The sequence below is a fragment of the Camelus ferus genome, chromosome 2, assembly GCF_009834535.1.
Source record: "Camelus ferus isolate YT-003-E chromosome 2, BCGSAC_Cfer_1.0, whole genome shotgun sequence".
In the NCBI taxonomy this organism is placed as follows: domain Eukaryota; kingdom Metazoa; phylum Chordata; class Mammalia; order Artiodactyla; family Camelidae; genus Camelus; species Camelus ferus.
The window spans coordinates 62801900-62827043 of record NC_045697.1 but is presented as its reverse complement, the minus strand read 5'-3'; the positions used below and the strand labels follow the sequence as shown (position 1 = coordinate 62827043).

At 35.3% G+C, this 25144-nt stretch overlaps 2 protein-coding genes across 3 annotated transcripts in view; one reads left to right on the top strand and one right to left on the bottom strand.

The window, feature by feature from the left end:
- SNCA (synuclein alpha) overlaps nucleotides 1-25144 on the top strand; it is a 232472-nt gene that overhangs the window by 15164 nt on the left and 192164 nt on the right. The window contains exon 1 of one of the 2 annotated variants that reach the window (XM_032459642.1): nucleotides 18223-19844. The exons of the other annotated variant lie outside the window; for it this stretch is intronic. The gene's annotated coding sequence lies outside the window, so the exon portion shown is untranslated. Of the gene's footprint in view, nucleotides 1-18222; nucleotides 19845-25144 lie in introns of those variants that run through there. 2 annotated transcript variants of the gene reach the window in all.
- The window catches only part of MMRN1 (multimerin 1), a 56260-nt gene that overhangs the window by 8715 nt on the left and 22401 nt on the right, over nucleotides 1-25144 (bottom strand). Inside the window, 4 exon segments of the mRNA XM_014560125.2 lie at nucleotides 7389-7440; nucleotides 7442-9378; nucleotides 16574-16747; nucleotides 18097-18204. Coding sequence (XP_014415611.2) covers nucleotides 7389-7440; nucleotides 7442-9378; nucleotides 16574-16747; nucleotides 18097-18204 — 2271 coding nt within the window.

Genomic DNA, 25144 nt, shown 5'->3' with positions numbered 1-25144 from the left:
AACTTCTAATTTAGTCTGGCGGTACTGAAAAATAACAGTCAGAGGCTGACGTCCACATAAGGTGTGTTCATCCCACGACCTCTTTGTTTCTTCTCAATGTTCTCACCCAACTTCTCTCCCTCCCAACTGCCCTTGGAGAGGCTGCCCCCCGACTCTCTCCCATCTCTGGTCTCCCCACAACACACATATATTATCCCGACTTATGTCCCCCAAACCCAGAGTTTCAAAACACCATCCTTGTGCTGATGCCTGTCCGATCTAAGTAGCCATGAAAGTTTGTAAATTTAACACTGGCTAAAGATGATAAGACCTAGAAAAGAGTTCTTAAAGGAGTGGTGATTAGCCATAAAAAAAAAAAATTGGTTTCCTTTTTTGTAAAAGGTCAGTATGTATTCTGGTTCCTATAAGACCTTGACACAATTACAAGCAGTAACTTTTTTTACTGACTTCTTTTTTTCTCCAAACACTGTGTAACAGTTTTACCAGTAATTTGTTTTAGCAGTAAACAGACTTGAGTTTAGATTGAGCAATGAGGTTATCAATGAAGTGTCATGTGATATTTTCCCCAAAAACAATGATATTTAAAATAAACAGCTCTGGTGTGTGCCCGGCTAGCTCAGTCGGTAGAGCGTGAGACTCTTAAAATAAACAACTCTGAGTAATTCCAGTTAAATTTATAATAAAATACTTATTATTTCTTTTCAGATCCACTTTGAAGCTGTGCATAGTAAAACTGGCAATTAAGAACTTTTAAAGTATGTGTTTCAAATTTCATATGCAGTTAATATACAGCAGGGCTATTTCTTCATGCTGCAATATTTTTGTCAAGATGCAAGTATCATCTCCACTCAGACTGCTGTGCAACAAGCTTACAATTGGTGACTTAATAATCCAAACACCCCCTTTTTTGTGTTGGACAATCAATATGGCACAAAACAATACTATCACATGAAAATTTGAGTTTATAGTGTTAAGGACCAGTGGAAAGACTTCTTTTCATTGTATTTAATTATAGACCTGTTAATTATCAAATTTGGTTTCAAGTCTTTGGTGTTAAAGAAACAGTCTATTGTTGAGAAATAGCTCCTGTGATTCTTGTTAGGAAACAAATCCAGATCTATGCAGTGACTATGTAAATGGCACCTGGTATCCTTGTCCCATTTCCTTTTTATTGTCAGACCATGCATTATAAATTTTGGTTCAGATGTGAGCATCAAACACATGGGTTTCTGACAGTTCACCTTAGAGATCATGGTCACTCTATTGCAAGACATGGTGCAGGAAAGGATTGTCAATTTTTTAAGCATCCTCTCCTTAACTGTCATCTTTCCGTACAAAGGGGAATCCTCTGGAAAGCTACTGGAGTCTTTTCTTCTGCCAATGAACAATGAACAACAACTAGTTCATTTAATATTCTCTTCAACACTGATATGTTTTATTGACACAAACTGGGGAGGCTATCCCAGAAGATAGTCTAGCTAACCAACCCTGACACAAAGAATATCTTTAAGATCATGAGCAGAAAAGAGTCATCATAGCCAGCCTGAGACTGCTACTTTTAGAAAGGCCAGACTGCGAGGATTTGCCCTTAGTCTATACCTGGGAACTTGGCTTCTCTCCATTCTCTAACTAAAAAGTGTCATTTGCTGTGCCCTGACTCTTTGTATAAACAATATGGTTTATGCTGAACTGAACTTTTGCTTTTCTCCGAGAGTACGGAGTTTGGGTAGGTGCTAGGCAGAGGATGCTTATATGACCAGTCCTGTTATGGACCGAATGCTTGTGTCCCCTACAAATCCATATGTTGAAATCCTAACTCCCAGAGGAGGGTGTAGTTCAGTGCTAGAGTGCCTGCTTGGGTTCAAACCCCAGTACCTCCTCCAAATGTAAATAAATAAATAAATCGAATTACCTCCCCCTCATAAAACAAACAAACAGAAACAAGTAATAATAAATAAATAAGTAAATAGACCTAATCACCACCCTGTGCACACACACACACAAAATTTCTTTTTAAAAAAAGAAACCCTCACTCCCAATGTGATGGTATTAGGAGGTGAAGCCTTGGGGAGGTATTTAGGTCATGAGGGTGGAGCCTTCATGAGCAGGATTAGTGCCCTTTTGAAAGGGACTCCAGAGAGCTCCCCAGCTCCTTCCCTTATGCCCCATGAGAACAAAACAAGAAGATGATAGTCTCAAATCCAGAAGACAGCTCTCACCAGAACCTGAACATGCCTGCCTGATCTCAGACTTCAAGCTTCCATAACTGTGAGAAGAAAATTTCTGTTCTTTATAAGCCACCTTATCTTTGGTACTTTGTTATAGCAGTGTGAGTCTGTTTCTGTTTTGGAAATAAGTTCATTTGTAGCATTTTTTTAGATTCCACATTAGTGATAATATTTATCTTTCTCTCATGTACTTCACTTAGTATGATAATTTGAAAAAACTCTTATTAAAACTTCTTGCAGATTTTTTTTAGTGCTTGTCAATGCACATGCATTTGTATACAGTTAAGCCTTTATATTTTTTATCCTGTCATTTTTGATTTAGCATTTTGTGATAAGCATAAGCTCATTTATGAACATGTGTTGAGTCTAAAACACAGTGACTTATAAAAGCAAAGATAGAAAAATAGAATAATATGAGCATTTAAATTATGTTGATACATGGAAATAGATATCAACTATTAATTGAAAATGTTATAGAATATAAAATATAAACATTGAATATAGCTAAGAAAATTATATAATCACATCTACCTTAATAATATACTGTATGCAAGTTATTTCTTTGATCCTCAAAATAAACTTTGTAAGGTTGATATGTTATTCTTGTTTTATAAATGTGGACAGTATGTTTCAGAAAAATAAACAACTTATTACAAATAAATACATTGGTAGACAGGACTTAAACCTTAATTACCTGATTTCAAATCCAGTCCTTCTTAATAATCACAGCAGCCTCTATGCGGAGTCACAAAATTTAGAAATGGTTTTAAAGTGGTATAAACCAGCTAAGTATCCACTAAGTTCTTATTTTTCTCTTTAAAACTGTTTAAATTCACAGCAATGATAATTTAAAAAGATGTGTTTGGTACGCTACCAAACCCTTTACAGAATGTAATTTTTCTTATGAAGAGTAGTTAAAGTGATAGTTGTAAATAAAAGAGATTTATTAAGGAGAGCTAAGTATATCTCGTAAATACTAGAGAAATGGTTAAAATAAAAAGTCAACAGCCTCACACACAGGAGGCGCACATCCTCGGCAAAGCTGCTGCTGACACTATTAGAAGAAGATCCATCTCCTCTTGGAAGGCAAGCAGCCAAACTTTCTCTGCAGGGACAAATCTGCCAATTGCTGTATAAACAAATCTTCAAAGATGAAATAAAGCCCTCTTGGTGTCTACTGGACTATTGTTTAGAAACAAATCAAATAATTTGTGATTCAATCAGAACGTTTTGTCCCATTGGCCTAGGAAGAATAGTAATTAGCATAACTGGATGTGGGAATGGCTCTGAAGAAAGTGAAAGGGATGAGGATTCTGAATTTTACCTCCTACATCAGCTTGAAGATCTTATGAATAACCACTGGTGACTTTCAATGACACCTGCCCACTGGCCGTATCACAGAAAAGCTAAACTGAAAAATAGCAGCTTTACGTCCTTCTTATTAGTGCAGAAACAAGTGGCAGAATTTGGATCCTCAAGAAAGCAAACTCCCTGGGAGTATCAGCTCTGGCCATGTGGAATATTTGCAGATGGCCAGACTCTGAGATTGTTATGATGCAGGGAACACAAGCAGAAGGAAGAGAAAAGCAGGTGAACACACTTCACAGTCTACTTGAGTGCAGCGGATGAGCTGAGCCCTGAGTTCAACAGACCAGGAGTCAGCCTCCATCACTTGCATGTTGCATGACCTCAGGCAGCATATCTTAGTTTATCTCTTCAAGGTTTAGTTTACACATCTTCAATATAAGAATAATGATAGTGATCTCATAGGTATTAAGAGAATTGCATATGCAGTATAATTTGTGCAGTGCCTGGGGTATAGTGTTAACAAATGGTATCTAGCAGTATATTATAGTAGTAGTAGTAGTAGTAGTAGTAGTAGTAGTAGTAGTAGTAGTAGTAGTAGTAGTAGTAGTAGTAGTAGTAGTAGTAGTAGTAGGCTTCAAAATAGGTTATCAGTTATTAAAATTAAGATTAAACTTTTAAAACTATCTTTACATGGTTTTTCTTTCTCCAAACTGCCAGTATTCAGCAAATCATAGTGGCTATCACCTGAATATTACTGTGAGATTTGTAGAATGATGATAAATTATCTTCTGGTGTTCGTGAGGTAGGGGGGCAATGTGGCTAGATGGTATTTATAATATCATAGCAAAGGTCAAAGGAAACCAAAAGCCAAATTTAATCAGTATGGCAGTGTGTCTCCCCCCTGGTATCAAAGAGTATAAAAGGGAGGGAGGGTAGAGTTCAGTGGCAGAATGAGTGCCTAGCATGCACAAGGTCCTGGGTTCAATCCCTAGTACCTCCATTAAAAATAAATAAATAAATAAACAAACAAACTTAATTACCTCCCCCCACCAAAAAAACAAGAAATAATAAATTAAAAATAAAGTGATGTTATAAAAAAAGGAAGAAAAAACTAGACATTAAATTTTTTTTTAAGAGTATTAAAGGAAGTAGTTTGCAATTGGTTTCTTCTTATAGCCGAGTTTAGCCTGAGTCCGCTGGTTTCATTGCTTTGTATAGACTTTACCTGCTCAGCTGTCCAATGAATGCCATCAGTTTTATGACCATAGAAGCTAAGCTGGCTTAATGAGCGTGAGTATCTATGCATCCACTTGAAAGCGCCTCACACATTATATTGCTGCTCCTGCACAAAGTGAATATCAACCCCACATAGGAAAGTAGGCCAATGTATCCTTATGGCCTTAATGTTGTTATTGGTTACTTGACAAAGATAAAATAAAGAACTTTTAATTAATTATTAACTTTAGGTCTATAAAAATTCTACTTACAGTAAATAAAGGAACAGGAAGCAATTTTATCAAGGCATCATTGGAAAAAAAGAGAATCAGAACTGAGTTAATTATTAGCCCATTAAGTCCAATATTGAGCCAACTGTTATATAAAAAAAATCTAAATGCAATTTTTATAAGTGCCTAACATGCATTCTTTATCCTATAACAGTTTATTAGTTCTTACATTCTATTAAATCTTTTAACTCAATTAATTTTTAAGGTATTTAAATTTATACTTACTGTAGAGATACAGGTATTTTTTGGTTTAAAAAAAATGACATGGTTTGCCTATTGCATGAGCACACATCCTGTAGAGCTTAACTGAAACTCATTTGCTGTGTCCACAAGAGGACCAAGGACTAAAATAGTATGGAAGAAGAACAACTCATTATTTTTCCTAAAAGTATTATTGTAAGAACATCTTGTACTGAAATACCACTCTTTCTCTTGGAAACATGTACGTCTAAATAGTTTGTTCTGTGATCCCACAGGGCAAGATTAGTCCTCCTGGATCAGATTAATTTAGAGGGAGTCATAAATAAATACAATAGTTTAAATAGTCAAGAGACAATTCAACATTGTATTATTCTGTGACTTTTAATATTATCAGAAAATTCAGAGATTAAATATGAAGAGTCATATTAGGTTAGGATAATGATTATCCTTTTTAATTAAAAAGCAATAAAATACAAAGTTCATCCAAATGATTATATAATTTAACAGCAGACTCATATGAAAGGAACGCTGCTATCTCTTTTAGTAAGAACCAGGAGCTATTCTTTTATAGTAGAAAGATTATTTAATATCACTCATATGCCAAACATATTAATAAAACACTTCTTTAATACAGAGAGACTATTAAGTGGTTTATATGCACTGCATTAAATTCCTCTTTGCTGCCAAATTTACACTTCTCCTTTGGTGTTTCCAACATCTGCCAGTGATACTCCTAACCTCTCATTTCCCAAATGCAAAAAAACCCACAGAATATTCTAGGTCTCTCCTCTCCCCAGTGCTGTGCATTCAGGCTGTGAACAGCTCACATTTTTTCTTTCTTTTTTTTTTTTTTTTTTTTTACAGTGGTTCAGTTTGCAACATGATTCTGCTAATGAGCTCAGCAAAATGCCTATTGCAACCCAATCATAAAAAGAAGCTGAGACCCAGAGAGGTGAACTTACTCAAGGCTACACAGAAACTTACTGAAACAACTAGGGTCAGAATCATGATTTGCTATTCCTCAGATCACTAACTTTCCCACAGTCTTTCTGTTTCTGTTGGTTTTACTTTCATGACTTTACTCATATCTGTCTCCTCCGCTTCAGCTACCTCTTCCTTAGATCTAGCTCTGACCGCCTGATCTTGCTGATAATGTCCTGATTGGCATCTCTAATTGCATTTTTTGTAGTCATGCTACGCACCACTGTCTAGCTTCATGCTTCTGAGACACAGTTCTCGTCACACCCAACCCTCTCCTGGAAATGTTCAAAGACTGCTCTTTACAGAATCATGTCTAAATGCCTTGTAGGTGTCTCCTCAAAATTCCTATGTTGGAATCCTAACCCCTAAAGCTGATAATTTTAGGAGGTGGGGGCTTTGGAGGTGCTTATGTCATGAGGGTGGAGCCCTCATGAATGGGATTAATGTCTTATAAAAGGGACCCCACAGAGCCCCCTCACCCCTTTCACCGCATGGGGACAGAGTGAGCAGTGAACCAGCAAGGGGACCCTCACCCAATGTGACCATGCTGGCACCCTGATTTTGAACTTCCCAGCCTCCAAAACATCAAGAAATAAATTTCTGTTTTAAGCTACCCAATCAGTGTATTTTGTGACAACAGCCCAAAGGGACTAAGATACTTATCTTGGCATTCAAGGTCCTCTGTGATCTGCCCTGTTTGAATTCCTGCTCACTATGCATTCATTCAGTTAGACAGTCATTCCACAGATATTTATAGAGTTTCTCTTGTGTACCAGACACTTTGCCAGGTAACACCAAAATGAGCAGGACACAATCTGGTCTTATTTATCAAAAAGCACATCACCTAATTGCTTCCTTTAATTATGTATGCAAAAAATGTTTTATAAGAGCAAAGGGCAAATTTGATTGTTTTATAGGGTCTTGTCAGAAAAAAGTTAAAGAACATGTAGAGAAATACTTATAAACGTGTTTTGTATTGATGCCTGATTTACATAGATGAAACCAGATTCAAATAATATATCAGTGACCTTTGAGTTACTTAACAATTTACCCAAGTTCCAGTAAGCGCCTTTTAGACCATATGATCTTGCTAAACCATACAGATCTACTAAATACCATTTAAATATGAAAAGAGATTAAAAGCTATTTTTTGGCAATAGCTTACCAGGAAGTAGAACGTTGTCTGTGTTTCTTTGGTTCCGGCCTATCAGGGCACGGGGTAAGATTCACTGCTGGTTTCTTAAGTGTATTGGGTTTCTTCAGCAATGGTTTTATTCGCTCCTGTGACTTGACAAGGTTTGCAAGACTACCAGACAATGACTGATTTATATGCCGAGTTAAATTAGATAGCACAATTTGCATTTTTATTTCAATTACTGATTCCACAAATTCTGTCAGACCTTTCTGAAGAAGTTGAGTATCTGGTAGGGAACCTTTTATCCTCTTAGATATGGTAGCATTCAGTTCTGATACACCTGTAGAAGCATTATAACACATCACTAAAGCTTCATAGAGAGTTTTGTTAAGTACAGAGAAATTAGTCGAAAGATGGATGGATTTTGCTTCCAGAGCTTTAAATCTGGAAGTGAGTACCTGCTGTTGAAGGGCCTGATCTCTTTCATTTGTCACCACACTGCCTTTTTTTAGTGAAACGTAATAAGGTATGAGCGTCTTGGTCACTTTCGACTCAATGCCTTGCAACCGGGTTTCAAAATTTTTGGAAATCTTTGTGGCTGAAAGTATTTTTTCCTCCAAACGACTCATGTTTTGCTGGTATCTTATCACTTGGGAACTGGTCTCATTCAACATTTGGTAAATATTTTCAAAATTGGACAGACTCAGTTTTTCATCTTTAGATATATATGCAAGGGCTTTGGCAACTTGCAGGACAAAGTTATATTTCTGATTGTCATTGACCAAAATCTGAATAGAATTATTCAAATGTTGAAACTGAGAAATAAATGTCAAAATAGTTTCCATATTCTGGGTACATTTATGATGGACTTCAGGATTATACTTTATTGTATTTAAAGTCTCTTTTAACACGTAGTTGTCTTCAATGAAATCAATGGCATTATTTATAATAGTTACTGTCTTATTCAGACCATCTTCCATTTCTAAGGCTTGTTCATTGATACGTCTGTCTAAGGCATCACCACGACTCTGTACTTCATTTCTAAGTAAGTTGTATCTTTTTGTAAGTTCTTTGATGAGAAAATTTAGACTGTTGACAGCACTAGTCAGATTTTCCACTTTTTTCTTCATCGCTGCTGCTTCTTTTGGTTGTCTGTATGTCATTGTCTCTTGAAATGATGCTCCCTGCTCAAGCAAGGGTTGAAGAATCTCCATATCATAAGTCAGATCATTTAGTTGCTCATTCATTTTATCCATCTTATTGTCCATTGGAAAGAGAACCTCAGCCAATGTTTGGTTTAAAATTTGTAAATTCTCTTCTACGTCCTCAATTTGAAATTTAAAATCATTTCTGCACTTGGATAACATGTCTTCACATTCACTCCTGACAGATTCTTTCTCCATTTCCAAAGCAAGGGTGAGATTGTTAATCTTGCTCTCTTGGATGTGCAAATCACCAAACATCTGCAGCATCACTGAACCCTGCTTCTTTATCTTCTCATGTAGAGTAGACAGGTACTCAGTGACATTATCACTAACTGATTCAGCAGCTGGAACACTCATCTGACTGGGGAGTTGCTCAGTTGATAAAAGGTGCTCCTGTATTTCCGTCATTTTAGAAAGAGTCTTGTTGAGGGATTCATAATACAAAACACTCCTGGAGTGTTCCTGTTCTAAGGCACCTTCCAAATGAGTCTGCTTTGTTTCTAGTTCTTTAATAGGCTTTCCACATGTGAGTGTCATTTCTTGTCTCATATTCACAATGTGATTTTTTAGCTCCAATATATCAGTCGAAGTGGGCCTATTTTCTTGTATTAAAACAGACTTTTGCTGGACTGCTATTGAAACCACAGATTCATTAACTTGTTGAATTATTTGTCTGGTGTCTTCAAGCTCCTCTGATAGAGTTGATACTGTCTTGAAGAGCTGTGCTATGGTCTCCTGCATGTCATTTTGAAAAATTTTAAATTGTTCTCTTACTATGTCCTTTACCAGATCAGTAATGCTTTTGGATTTTAGACCTGGAGAAGGAAAGGGTAAACAACAATAAGTGACACATGATTTCAATTATGTAAACTTTAGATATCTTTAAAAATATAAACGTTTGAGACTAAACACTAACATCATAAAATAATAAAAATACTTCCTCACTTTATTTACTTAAGAATTTTTTAAAATTACTGTAGTCCAGGGGGGGAGTGCCAAGATGGTGGAGTATAAGGACACATAGCTTATCCCCTCCCACAAATACACTGAAAATTACATCTACAGACCCATCAAATTGCACAGAACACCTACTGAACTTTGGCAGAGTATCTCTTACTTTGAAATACAAGAAGATTTCTCATAAAATCCAGTAGGGGGAAAAAATAAAAAGAAAAAGGAAATTGGTGCAGGACCCGTCCCTTGAGGAAAGAACAGCAACGGAGGAAACACCTTCACGCTGTGACACCCCCTCTCCAGCACGGAGGTCAGCTCCACACAAAAACTGCTAGAGCTGATAACAGAATTTTGCAAGGTAGCAGGATACAAGATCAACATACAGAAATCAGTTGTATTTTTTTACACTTACAATGAAATATCAGAAAGAGAAAGTAAAGAAACAATCCTCTTTAAAATTGCATCCAAAAAAATAAATTACTTAGGTGTAAATCTGACCAAGGAAGTGAAAGACTTATACATGGAGAACTACAAAACATTGATTAAGGAAATTAAAGATAACTTAAAGAAATGGGAAGATATCCCATGTTCCTGGATTGGTAGAATTAATATTGTTAAAATGGCCATACTACCCAAAGCAATCTACAGATTTAATGCGATTTCTATCAAACTAACCTGGACACTTTTCACAAAACTAGAATAAATAATCCTAAAATTTATCTGAAATCACAAAAGGCCCAGAATTGCCAAAGCAATACTGAAGAAAAAGAACAAAGCTGGAAGAAAAACACCCCCAGACTTCAGACAATACTACAGAGCTACAGTAGTCAAAACAGCATGATATTGGTACAAAAACAGCCACATGGATCAATGGAACAGAATAGAGAGCTCAGAAATAAACCCACAGACTTACAGTCAATTAATCTTTGACAAAGGAGGCAAGAATATATAATGGAGAAAAGACAATCTCTTCAGCAAGTGGTGCTGGGAAAACTGGACAGCCACATGTAAATCAATGAAGTTCGAATAGTCCTTCACACCATAGTCCCTCACAAAAGTAAACTCAAAATGGCTTAAAAACTTAAATATAAGACAAGACTCTCAGAAGAAAACATAGGCAAAACATTTTCTGACATAAATCTTAGTAATGTTCTCCTAGGGCTGTCTACTCAGGCAATAGAAATAAAAGCAAGAATAAACAAATGGGACCTAACTAAACTTGTAAGCTTTTGCACAGCAAAGGAAACCGTAAGCAAAACAAAATGACAACCTATGGAATGGGTGAAAGTAATTGCAAATGATGTGACTGACAGAGGCTTAATTTCCAGAATATATAAACAGCTCATAAAACTTAATAACAACAACAACAACAACAACAACAACAACAACAACAACAACAACAAATAGGCAGAAGACCTAAAAAAGCAATCCTCCAATGAAGACATACAAGTGGTCAATAGGCACATGAAAAAAATGCTCAATATTGCTAATTATCAGAGAACTGCAAATCAAAACTGCAATGAGGTATCACCTCACACCAGTCAAAATGGCCATGATTAAAAAGTCCACAAATTATAAATGCTGAAGAGGGTGTGGAGTAAAGGGAACCCTCCTACACTGCTGTTGGGAATGTAGTTTGGTGCAGCCATTATGGAAAATAGATATGAAATTCCTCAAAAAACTAAAAATAGACTTTCCATATGATCCAGCAATACCACTCCTGGATATATATCCAAAGGCAACTCTAATGCCAAAAGATACATGCACCCTAATATTCTTAGCAGCACTATATACAATAGCTAAGACCTGGAAACAACCTAAATGTCCATTGACAGAGGACTGGATAAAGAAGCTGTGGTATCTTTACACGATAGAATACTACTCAACCATAAAAAAGAATAAAATAATGCCATTTTCAGCAACATGGATGGACCTGGAGAATGTCATTCTAAGTGAAGTAAGCCAGAAAGAGAAAGAAAAATATCATACAATATCACTCATATGTGGAATCTAAAGAAAAAAGAAGATAGTAATGAACTTATCTATAGAACAGAAACAGACTCACAGACATAGTAAACAAACTTATGGTTACTGGGGAGAAAAAAGGTTGGGAAGGGATAAATTGGGAGTGTGAGATTTGCAAATATTAACTATATAAAATAGATTAAAAAAACAAATTTCTTCTGTATAGCACAGGGAACTGTATTCAATATCTTGTAGTATCCTATAATCAAAAAGAATATGAAAACAAATATATGTTTGTATATGTATGACTGGGACATTATGCTGTACACCAGAAATTGACATGTAACTGACCATACTTCAATAATTTAAAAAAAATTACTGTAGTTCATAGAAGGTGATCACCTTCTTAACTGATATGTCTGAGGGAAGAAGTCAGCTGCAGTGTTACACACACTAGAACCATAAAACTAAGGTGCTCTAGACAAAAGACATAGAAGAACTACTATGACTTCAGTTAGCGTATTTTTGTATGCAATGATTCTAGGTCCAGTCTTAGTCTTGTATGACAATAAATGGCTTTGGGCTTTCTGCCTTAGAAAATAAAACATGGTGTTAGCTCATGAGGTTAATCAGTTTTCTTATAAAGTTGACCCATGAACAATGCAGGGGTTGGGGTGCCAACCCTCTGTATAGCCAAAAAGCTGCATATAATTTATAGTTGGCCCTCTGTCATATCCAGGGTTTCTCTGAATCCAGAGTTCCACACCCTCAGATTCAACCCCCAACTGTGGATCCCATAGTACTGTAGTATTTACTATAGAAAAATAGTCTGCCAATAAGTGGACCCAGGAGGTTCAAACCTATGTTAATCAAGGGTCAACTGTAATTAGATTTTTCAGAGCTTGTGTTTTGAGCTCATAAAAATGAATAAATTGTCAATAAAAAATGTTAAAAAAATGAATAAATTGACTTCAGAGAAGAAATTTAATGAGATTCCCAAATGAGGAACAGTATGAAGTAATAATAATAAAATTCAACAATAGTTTAATATAACAATAAAATAAAAATAATGAGAGGTTTGGGCATCACAACACTAAGTCAAATGAAAATAGGAATTTAAGATATACCTCAATTATCATAATAGGACATTAATTCTTAACAAAAGAGGAGAGAAAACCTGCCACTAATAAAGTATATACTAGTATCCCCATATTAGAAAGAATAGATTGATCATAAGCCAGAATTTGGACAGCTCTAAAAGTAGTATTTAAAAAGAAAAGGAAAAGAAAAAGGGTCTTGAACTATTTAGAATCATTTAGAATGGGAAATGATTATTTAAACATGTAAAAACACCCTGTACATAAGAAACCAGAAAAATGGAAAAAATAAAACATGTTTGAGGAATATTGATAGTACATAGGGATGAAGCAGATACAAATGGAAGGTCTGTCCACTCAAATCCAACATGTAGCCAATGCCGATAATATAAAATATTGGCAACATAATACAAACATTTTAAACAGGAAAGTCTGCACAATAGGGTGCTGTGAAATGAGTTATGGCGACCATGAAGCCTATTCAAGAAAGATGATTAAAGGGTAAAAATATATAGTCTCTATGTGTCTCTGTTTTGTACACAAGTTTTCAGAAGTTGAATGAGAGACCTACATAAAACGCATCGTGAAAGAGAAATTATACCAAATAGAATGATGTATTGCGTGAGCTTTCTGATATTATGGTACAAAGACAAAGTTGTGAATGGATAAATATTTCCCCAGGAATCCTCGACCCTAAAGATAAATGTTGTTAATTGATAACAGGATTTCCAGAGTACAAAAATTTATTTTACATTTCTAAACCTAGTGGACACTAAAAGAAACTTAAAAGTCTAGAAACTATAAGTAAGTAAAAATCAACTTGTCTATAATAGGAAAATAATAAAAGCACGTGAAGTATGAAAAGGTAATCAATGACACACAGCACCAAAGTGCTAAGGAAAGGCCAAATTAGAAAAGATTAAGCAGCTACCATTAAGACCAATTACACTGAAACAGTTTGCATTTACTAACATGAATAATCACACCAAGAAAGGTTTCAATGTATTTCTATTTTCTAAAATTAACTTAGCATTTAACACATCACTCATTTATACAGGAAATATTCATTGAGTATATTCTAGATGCCACACAGAAAACAAAATTTGGAAAATTAGATTTCTAATGTTTAGAATATGTCAGCTTCACTGAGTTTAAGTCACTACTCAATAGTGAAGTTATATTTATTGCACTTTCTACAGGATTATTTAATCATTTCCTGTTAGTTAAAATTGTTTTTATCTCATGACAACAACAACTGGAAGAAACACAATAAAATATTTAAGGTTAGTAATTAGACTTTCCTGGAATATATAGCCTCGTAATTTTGGCTTTAAAATGTTTTTCAAGATTGACAAGGTAAAATAAAACTTAAGCGTAACTGAATTGATTAATTAGTTGTGGACAATCACAATAGGTTTTTAACGTCAGCAAGGGAAAAACTACATGATCTAAAAGTTGGAAAAAAGAATGAAAACACTGTAAAAAGGTAAAATTCAGTGCAGAATCTTTATCAAATAATTAGGGGAAAAGTAAACAATAAAAATAAAAAATTAGGAGGTACTTTAGCTGTACCTCCTAAGAGCTTTAAAACTTAAATGGAAAAATACATTGGACAAAGGGTAAAAATCACAGCAGGATCTGAAAAGGAATCAAAAAGGTTATAGGGTTAAAATTTTGTTTCAGGATAAGAAACTTTCCAGATAATATTTCTATAATTTTTTACTAAACAAACATCTATGTAAGAATCTGATTTTGCAAAATTATGTCAAAGTGCTTTATGTCAGTATCTGAATGAGCACATCATTTTACCTCTGTTTGATTCTGTTTCATGTGACTCATGTGCATTTACTTCCTAAAAAAATTGATAACGTATTTGGTGACTTAACAGATATATTTGATATCAGACACCTCTGCATGCCCCTTCCCTGGTTGTGAGCAGGTGGCCTATTCAAAAGGTTCAGATGGCTCTTACAGCACTGGGGCTTTTGATTTTGAACAGTTGCCCTGACTGCTAGCAGATTAAAGTAGTGTCTCTCCACTTCGATGTGGAGTAAGAGAAGGGATTGTGGTTTTGCTAGGAAAGTGCAACACCTTGAGGGTGAGTTTAGTTTTTGTTTCCTGTATGAACATTCATTAACTACAAGCCCTCTGGTTCTCATAATTGTGCTCAGTACATAAACTGATGCCTACTATTGAAGAGGGAATTTTGTCATTGTCATTGCTATGAGTATGTTTTTTCCTGTGTCAGTGCCTGAAGTTTTGTTAGTAGGTTCACAAAAAGCTGTTGACAGGTCTAATTCTCTCAGGTTATGATAACCAAATTTACTAAACAAATTTTATTACTGTGGTTATAGTCAATTACATGCTGCTTCTATTTGACTTCTTCCTCATGCTATCACTTCAGGTGAGATGTATTCCTCTCTCATGCTTGCCATGGGTAGGTTTTAGCCAAAGGGAATATGCCAGAAATGGGCAAGGACAGAGTCTTTCTTTCGATTGGTTAATACCACCAATAATTTAAATGACTTAAAAAAAATCATGATTGCTCTGTACTGGTAGATGATATGGAAACCCCCACCTTTTCTTTTTTATGTTGTATTACTTGGGTTTATATATTTTTTGATTGACCTCTACCTTTTTCTCTCTCTTACTTGTGAATCACATTAAAAAAAAAGAAAAAGAAAAAAAACTCATGAGTGATAGAAACGGCATGTACAGTGAGTATTTTTTAATGTATAAAACAAAGTGAAAGGGACCAGCAATCCTAATACTTGGAAACATACAATAAACCCAGTGAATTGAGATGCTCCTGGTAACCAAAATACTTGTCTAGAATATCCATGCCCTACCTGAAACCTCTTTGCCTGTTGAATTCCTCTGATCTCTTCATTTCTTATCAGTTGAGATGGTTTCTTTTTGTAGAAGCCTTCCCTGATCCCCTTAGACTGTATTTGTTGAAACGATCAAATAGTCCCATTGTATTATGCACAATAATACAATTACTCCCTAGATATAAATCTCCGTGGTAGGCAGAATAATGCTGCCCTACCTAAGATGCTCACACCCTAATTCCCTGAACCTGTGAATATGTTACCTTACAGGGCACAAGGACTTTGACAGATGTGATTAAAGTTAAGGACTTTGAAATGAGGAGATTATCCTGGATTATCCAGATGGGTCCAATGTAATCATCTGAGTCCTTAAAGAGGAAGAAGAAGGCAGAAGAGTGGGTCTGAGAGCTGCCCTGTGGACTCAACAGCTGTTGTTGGCTTTTGAAGATGGAGGAAGAAGGCCATGAGCCAAGAGACGCAGTGCTCCCTAGAAGCTGGGAACAAGCCACAGTTTCTGAACTCAAGAAAATGGGACCTCAGTCCTACAACTGCAAGAAAATGAATTCTGACAGCTCGAATTAGCAAGAAATGGATTATCTGGAGGATAATCCAGAAAAGAACACATCGGCTATTTCAAGAGCACAAAAGTCAGGCAAAACTGATTCACCTTTCTATTAATGATCTGATACACTTTAGAATACATTTTATTGATTATACTCCCTGAGCTAGATAATTGTTGGGATAATATTGGGCTTTATATTTATCCTTAATATCTTCATCAATATTATTGAGATAACCATGGATCCAGCTGCCTTAATCATCATCCCTCAACCTCATCTTTATCTTGAAATGGAAACTGCAATGGAAGCAGATTAAGTACAGCTCATTTTAACTACAAAGAAATACAACTAGGCTGTAACTAGGTACATAATGTCAATAGGTCAGATGAAATATTCTAAGATTTGACTATATTATTAAAAATATTTAGATTTCTCTAATTATTTCAGAAATTGAGGGACTTAGAAGTATCTTATGCAAAAAAAATCTGCCTTCGACATCTATCCCACCCAATCTAAAGCAAAGATCCCAAAATGATGTGAGAAGAGATAAACAAGTCATTTTCCTTCTGTCTCAACTGAAGGAATAATTTATTTTACTTTTACCTTTTAGAAAAGATTGGAATTCCCTGCCTTTATCTTCACTGATTTTCCCTTCTAGGGAGGAGTACGTGTTTCTGACATCACTCAGAGCCAAGGAAATATTGTCAATGGTCTTCTGCAGAAGGGTCAGTCTCATTGCCTGGTGGTTCATCTGGTCAGACATTTTTTGTGTCACTGCTGCATGTAGAAGACAAAATATGAAACATTTAAAAATACACATTTAAAAACACTTGAATTTCATGGTAGGTTGAAAGGTAATTCAAATAAACCCTGTGTGTACTTTATATTTGAAAATATAGACTATATGCACTTAGCAAATGCAACCTGAATTTTACACTATTTAAGGGTAGAAATTTGTAAAAAGCAGTCTAATATCTTAGAGTTCTAAAATGTTTTAACTTCACCCAGAAGTTTTAGTCTTTCTTTTTAACCTGAAAGATTTATTGTTAAACTTTCAGTAGATGAAGAAACTGAGGGTCAGAAAAATCAAAATAACTTGCTTGAGGCTACAGACCTATTGACTCATATTCTGCTTTCAAATACAATGCTCTAGTATAAAATAGGTGTAGCCAAATAGATAGATAGATAGGCAGATAGATATAGATAGATAGATCGCTAGATAGATAGATAGATAGATAGATAGATAGATAGATAATAGATAGAATTTGTATCTATATTCTGAGAAATTTATTCTTCACTGAGGTATTCTTCAATGAGATAATGAGATTCAGAATTTAGTTTGAATCACTTTATAGAGCAGTGACACTTTCCATGCCTTTACACATGCATTTCAATAATTCAAGGAGGATTTTATGGTATTTTATGAAAATACTGAATTTCAATCTCTTAAAAAAAAGTTTGAATAGAGTTTCTAAGATACATTCACCTGCATTCTTAAAGAGAGCCTCTTGTATCAGATTTCTCAATTTGAGTGCCTTGTTTTGTATGACTAGATACATACTAAACACAGTGAGATGTTTTTAGCAGTTACCAACTTTATGTTTCTAAGAGATGAGGTCTAAAAGAAATGGAGAAATAGATGAAAAAGATGAGAAAATATGTGCCATGTCAACTTTAGGTCAACAGGAGGTTCTTGCTGATTCTGAGCCACAATTCCTGGCCCTAGTCGGCTATCAACACCTCTTGGTGATCTCTTATCAACCAGTGGAAGAGAGCCTTCTTAGAGCCCTTAAAATGATCGAGTCCTTCCATCCACATCAAGCTTCTTCCGAGGTTCTCCTTGACTTTATTTTGGAAACCTGTGATTTCCTTACAACCTAGTGTGACGGTTAGTCTCCTTCTGTGCCTGCACACAGAACTTCAATACTTATACATGGTCCCTTCAGGCTGGGAACCTGCAGCTCACGCACAGTTTCCCGCAATGTGCAGCAGTAATAGAAAAGGACTGAGAGGGATGTTAATGTCACCATCAAACATTTGACAGCAAAGCGGTCTCTTGTTTGGAAGTCGTCCTAAGTAGCGTTGACAATGACTGGGTTAAGAACAGTAGAATTACAATCTGTGACCTGGGTCACCGCAGTCTTGGTGCTGCTGTTGCTGCTCCGGTGTCCCTCTGCCAACAGCGGTGGGACTCTCAGCCTGGTTGCTCTGTATCAGCTGCTGCTGCTCCTGGGCTGGACCGAAGCAAAAAGAGAAGAGAGAGTTAAGCATGGGGGCTGCCTCATTTTTTCCAGTCCTGAGCAATGATGTGGCCGACATTCATTATCCCGTGTACTGAAGCACGATGCTCTGCGAGGACTGCAGCGTCAAGTGCTCCACCCCCATCCGCAAGGCAATGTGCTGCCGCGTCGGTGTCGGAAGTGCAAGACTCTGGTTCTGTTTGGAAAAAAATAAAATTATTCGAGTTTCCTTTTAGGTGAACCTGGACATGGGGAAGCTGTGTAAACTGGCAGACGTAAACCACCTGCATAATTGAGGCGACTCAAAATCAGCCGTGTTAAAAGCTATAGCCGCTTTATAAGCGGACTGCCACAAAGACTGCTTGTTTAACAATGCAATTTCCAGCTGCTGCCCACTTGGAAGGGAGAACTACAGGTTCTTTACTGAAAGAATACCTGTTTAAGTGATAGTGCCACAGATTTTTAAGAAATACATAGGCTCAAAACATAAGGACTTCAAGTACAAAGTAAACCATCACCCGGCACGTCTCAAATAAAAAGTGAAATTTCAGAAAAATAGAAATTCTTATCAAATAAATCTACTCTACTAAAGAATTGCTTCTCATTTCCCATGAATCAAGAAGTATTTTAAATGGCAATATAATTTTTCGAGGACAATTTGGAAGGAAGATTTATTAAATATATTGAACACATCAAGTAATGTATGTCTGTAATTTGCAGACTTCTAATGAACACTATTTATTGAAGCCTGTGGATCAGACATGAGAAAACAAGTGTTTGGTGTCTGCTTGCTTCTTCCCCTGTGAAATTATGTACCAATGAAACTGTACCTCTGGCACATGTTAATATGCTCCCTAAGGCATATGTGGCTGTGACAGTAGTACTAAAGCATCTCTACTCCATAGAAAGTATGATATATTTGGCACTAATCTGAGTTAGTCTCCATCGTTAGATTGAATTTTGCATTGCTTTCTTCAGGGCATTGAGCTAAATTAATGAATCTTCATTCATGTCCAAGGTTTTTGTTTTGATTTCATTTCTTTTTTTTTTTCCTCTCCGCTGCATTATAGAAAGTCCTGCATAATTGTTGATTTATTTGGTGGAAGAAGACAATCTGCCACTGGGGAAAAGTGTACTTATTCAAGGGGGCTGCAGTAGGTGGTGAAAAGTGTTACTTTCTGCTAAGTCCTAGCAATAATTCTTATAGTCCACATTCAGCTTAATTTATACAACTATGTCTATTAAATAATTCTGTAATTTTTAAAATCAAGGTTCCTTCTTGGATAATGTAATAAAGCATTTTCCTGGCAGCTAAAATATATCCACCCAACAAGGTAGCTAGAGGGTAAAGCTACTGATTCTCAAACCAGGGGCCCTGAATCAGCTGTATCAGCGTCACCTGGAAACCATTAAAAGTACAATTTCCAGGCTCCACCCCAGACCTGCTCATTGAAGAAACTCTGGAGTGAGGTGGCAATCTGTGGATGAACAAGCTCTCCAGGTGTCTCCAATGCACACTGAAGTTTGAGAACCACTGGAGCAGAGCATCAAGATAAATCTTCCTTAGTGACTTTCCACCTCACTACCTTCCAGGTGTTCTCTTAGCAGTGGAAGAACGTTCAGGATACAACCTTGTAAGTATTTATAGCAAAAGGAACAGGTGGATTTAATGGGATGAATGAATGGTCTTTTCATTTTCTTACTGTTTACCTTTTGGAGCTAGATCATAGGAAAACAAAGAGATCTGGTGCATTGAAAGGCATATCACAACTTGGCAGGAAGAGGGAAGCGGTGCACAGTTATGGTAAAATCAAAGACCGTATTGTCTTGTGGCATACAAAACACGGTTGCTATTCAAATTTCTTTTTCTATCATGAAATTTTAATGCATATTACGTGATTTTGCTTGTTTGTTTTTTTACGCTTTTTTTTAGAATAGTGTTTTTTCATCATGGTTAGAAATGAGAAGCATCTGTAAACTCTGGAACACGAAGTGTCCGTGTCGTCCATTCCCCTACCTGGGGATTATGATTCAGTAGATCTGTTCTGGGGAATTGAATATGTGTGTAGTTTTTAAAACGCTGCAGGTGATTTTGATGTATGACCCTGGTTAAGAAGCACTAATTTAGAATCTTCTAATTCTAGTAAATAAATTCACTGTTTTAAGGCAGAAAATACCAGATATTTTTAGGTTAAAATTGCAATCCAGAAATTGACCTTCATAGATTTTTAAACCAACACACGTGCTTGTTGATAACAAGAGCATTCATTAAAGACATGATTTATTAAAACATTGGTGGAATAAAAACCTTGAATCTCCTACCTACAATTCCATAGAGAAGCAGGCCTCTTTAAGGAGTAAGTGAAGTGGGGCAGGGGTGGAGTATGGTTAGCACATTCCCAGACCCCTCGTGTAGATAATGCTGTCCTCTCTGTTGTTATGACACAAGCTCCCTGAAGGGGTTCTCCTAAGCATGAAAGCCTGTGAAGTGTTTGAGCTTGCCTTCCCAGCAGTCAAATCTAGAGCCCACTGACAATGTCTCAGAAATAAGAAGGCCTTTCCACTCAACACTGAGGCTCTGGCTCCTCACGCCCATCTGGTACACTCCACATACTCCAACTTCAAGATTGTATTTAGTCAGTAAGCACCAGTGGGACCTACCAATGATTAAAATACTGAAATACAGCCATACCTATTGGCAAATATATAAAGTGTAGTAACTGATAAAGAGCTATAAAAATTATAACATTAACTTATTGCAAGTTAATTGTGAGCGCATAATGAAAGAGATATCTTGTAGGGTATGTGATAAGTGGAATTCCTATTGTAACAACATCTGAGAACTGTTTTTCAGAACTAGCAGTTTGTTGGCCCATTTCAAGCACTACATAGATTTTATGAAACATTTAATGTTTTAGCAGAATCATCAATTTACCATTATGTATGATTTATGTAGTAGTTACTTTCCAAATTGGTGCTGACTGTAGTTTACTTGTTAGTACACACTTACTGTATCAGTACATAGTTTTTTCTAAATAGCATTAAAAATTTTACGATCAATTATTAAAAACACTGGAAAAGAGACAAAGGTTTAAATTTTCAAAGCATTTCTTTTAGATATCATAGTATGAATTTTTTGAATCTGAGGGGAAAAAATATTATCAATAATGAAACTAGTCCTGGATTATTTAATAATACACGGCAAAAATGAAGTTAGTCTGGAATATCTTTTGCTATGTAAAATATCAAAATAAAAAACATCAACAACTAAATATAAAACATAAATTTTTTTCTTCCTGGGTGGGGGTAGGTAATTAGGGTTTTTAAAAAAACTTTTTTAGAAGAGGTACTTGGGATTGAACCTAGGACCTCCTGCATATTAGGCAAGTGCTCTACCACTTGAGCTATATCCCCCCCTCCTTGTGTTTTTGAAATAAAAATCAACTTGATTTTCAACAAAAATCAGTGGGTCGTTTCTTACTTGATATGTAAATGTTGGTTTCAAATAATGACCTAAATTTGATCATTTAAATTAAAATTACTAGATTTATTTTTTCTCATAAGGATATTCAATTTCTGTTAAAGTTCATTTGCAGGCATCAAGAGAAAAAATTAAAGAACTTTATGAAATTAGTCTTGTGAAATAAACTTTTGTAATAATAAAAATGTTCAAGTAAAGCAAAGTTTCTGAAATAATAAAAGCTTTAAAAATACTTTATCAAATGTCAATAAAAATCAATAAAATAAAAATATTTTGGAAAAAGATTAAACTTTTAAACATTATCATATAATTGGAGTAGTACATCATTTCAGAAAAGGAAAATATTATGGAACCTACCTGACAGAATAATTCTGATATAGGTATATCACTACTAATCAGCTTTATGTTTAGCATTTGGAAAACAAGCTTCTTTATAAAAAGCAAAATGAGAGTTGGTTTTCAGAAGTGATATTCTAAAAGAGATGTCAATCATTTTTTAACTTTACAAGGGGAAAAATGTTCCACTTGTTGAGTTGGAGACATTTGGAAACTGAAAAAAAGATTTTAGATGTGAAAAATGTTTATATATACTATTTGACACAAATTAATAAGGGGTAAATTATAGGAGAAAATATAGATTTTCTAGTAAATCATATGAAAATGGAATTTTTATGACAAAACTCAAAAATATAATAGATGTTTAAGTTCCTTGATTTATTATGCCCTAAATTTGGCCAAATGATGTTTGCCAAGCTCTATGAATTAATTAAATAGGATATTCCTCCAAGAATTTTTATGATTTAATTGATAATAAATATACTGAATATTAAAAAATGAACACAGTATTTAAGGGCTAAAAAAATGGAATGCAACCATTGTCAATTCAGCATTATCTAACAGATAATTCAGCAGTATAGGAAATATCATTGATGTTAAAAGAAACTACAAACTTACTGAGATTTCATGTCACCCAATGGCTCTAAATCTGGTGAAGTCTTTAAAGGAAGTTTAGGCAATTTCCTATATTAAATCATATCTCTGACAGGGACATCATTTAATTGGTGTCATCTATGTCAAAAATAAAAGAGCACACTCATAATTTGTAGAAGTTAATAAATTGTTTAGAAATTATTTGAATGATACAGTGAGTGATTTGTGTTATGCTTTAATATTCCTTGGTATGTAGTTTTGTAATATAGATAACATATGCCTTAACGTATGAAAATAAAAAGTAATGCATTCTTAATTTTTGATTTTTATATTGACTTATACATTTATACTGAGTTAGTTGTCAAATGTTTGAATATGGCTCCTTCCCACCCCCTCCTCATAATCAAGAGGCAGATTGGCTGAGGTGCTCATGATCCTGACTAAAGTGGAGTGACCTCAATAAAAGTCACAACAGCATTTTACATAGGGCTTCCTTTCAGGGATTTGGAATACTTTGCTAAAGCTTTATTATAAATAGTAAAGCATTATTTTATATTGCATTATCATATTCTGTTGAATTCAGGTCTCTTTCATCTCCCTCTTTACAAGGTATTGCATGTTGTATATTTAATATGGAGATTATAACATTGCATTTCATTCTGTATGCCCCATTTGAGAAGGACTAGGAAAGCAGGGAATCTCACACAAGCACACAGACACATTCACACAAGAGGAAGTAGCAGGTATATTATGTGCGCTAGGGTCATATTTGAGGGAGTACTTCATCAAGTCATAGTTGTCTCTGTGCCACCGGTCCAGGCAACATCATGAATGGATAAGAAGTAAAACCAAACCTGGGTAAAAGGTAAAGGGTCAAGAACAGAAAGGAGATAAAGGGAGAGAATTTACGTGTAATTGCCTATTGACATTAGGTTCAAAAGAATTTCAAGTAAGTGTCATTCCTGCGATCTGGAGAAATGTTATTGCGTTGCAAATGAGGGAATACAAAGTGACATGCTAGAGAAAATAAGCAAATTAGAAATAAGAACTAAAAAGATGAAAAAAACTTTAAAGTCAGTGACAAGTGGGACAGGAAAATTAAGAAAGTTTTCAGGAAGAAAAACGATATATCAAAAGGGACAAAGAATAACACATAAAATTGAGAGGAAATATTTAGTTTTCTTGCATAGTAGTCTTTGGTGGGTCACACCTCCTCATGTGCTAACATAATATCTATGAAATAAAAATCAAAATTTCTCCATATTTTTGTAAAGTTATTAAAAGACTGCTTTGAAAGAAATGTAATTGGAAAAATCCTTTAAATACTGAATGACAAAAATTAATGTAATTACGTGTATGCACATAAAAATTTCCATTTGCTCTTAGCCATAGTTATTTTTAAATTAATTGTTTCAGGAGGAAATCAGTGAGGAAATTGTACTCCTAAGTAAAAGAAACCACTATTAAGCATCAAACAAAGGTCTCTGAGATCCAGTTGTCACAGGAACCTCTTTTCTCTGGAATTCATTAGATGGAGTCTCTGCCCAGGCTGTTAAAAACCTGAAATGCCTGTTTAACAAATCCAATGGTTTGTTATCTTTTCCCTTAGCTCTGTTTCTTGACTGAAGTTCAATACTTGCATTCATCCCAAGTTCTTTCACGGAATTTAGCCAGTGGGAAAGCCCTGATGTAATCTCTGACAGTGGAGTCAGTTACTCTCCTGTGATAAAATTCCAGGTTGATCTATGCTCTTTTATTTTTTCATTTAGCAATCTTTCTATCTTCCCAATGTAGTCTCTACACAGGACTGCCACAGATTCTGGGTTTTCCAGGCAATCTATCTTATCTTACACTTAAACACAGACCTTTGCTTTGTTTCGTAGAGTGCAAAAGTTTAACTCTCTTTTTCTTGGTCCTTTCTAAGAGATTGGTGCTGAGACAGACGGGTATTTGTTTAAACCCAATATCTTTTAAAGATTTTGTGTACTTCAGAGTTTTTAAAAATTTAAAAATTGGAGTTCTTTTTTTCTGTTCTCCCAATACATCTTTTTTCCTGGCACTAAAACTCTGATCTTGGCAGATCAAGGACTCAGAGAAGCAAGGTCAGCAAGTGTGAAGAGCAGCAGCTTCCTTATTAGGTGCCCTTTCTTTCTTCCTTTCTTTTCTTTAATTAGACAGGTGTTATTTGTAAATGTTTTTTTCTTCTTCCAGGCCTTTGAGGCATGTAGAAGAAGTCATTAATGACAACTCTGTAATGAGAAAGCTTACTCATTCCCCTTAAAACCAGAAACTTTCCTATCTGGCTTGACAACACCAGTTTCTAGTTGCTTCTTTGATATCCAGTGAGTGCTTGCATGGTGATATTCAGTACATGTGGAAAGATTTACTGAGATTTAGTAGTTAAATAGAATTAGACAATTTGCTGCAACAAAGAATTAAGGTACCTGGTGTTTTTGACTAAATGCATCATAATTTCATTAAGCAAAATGTTTATAGGACATAATGTCCTTTTTCAAGCATTAA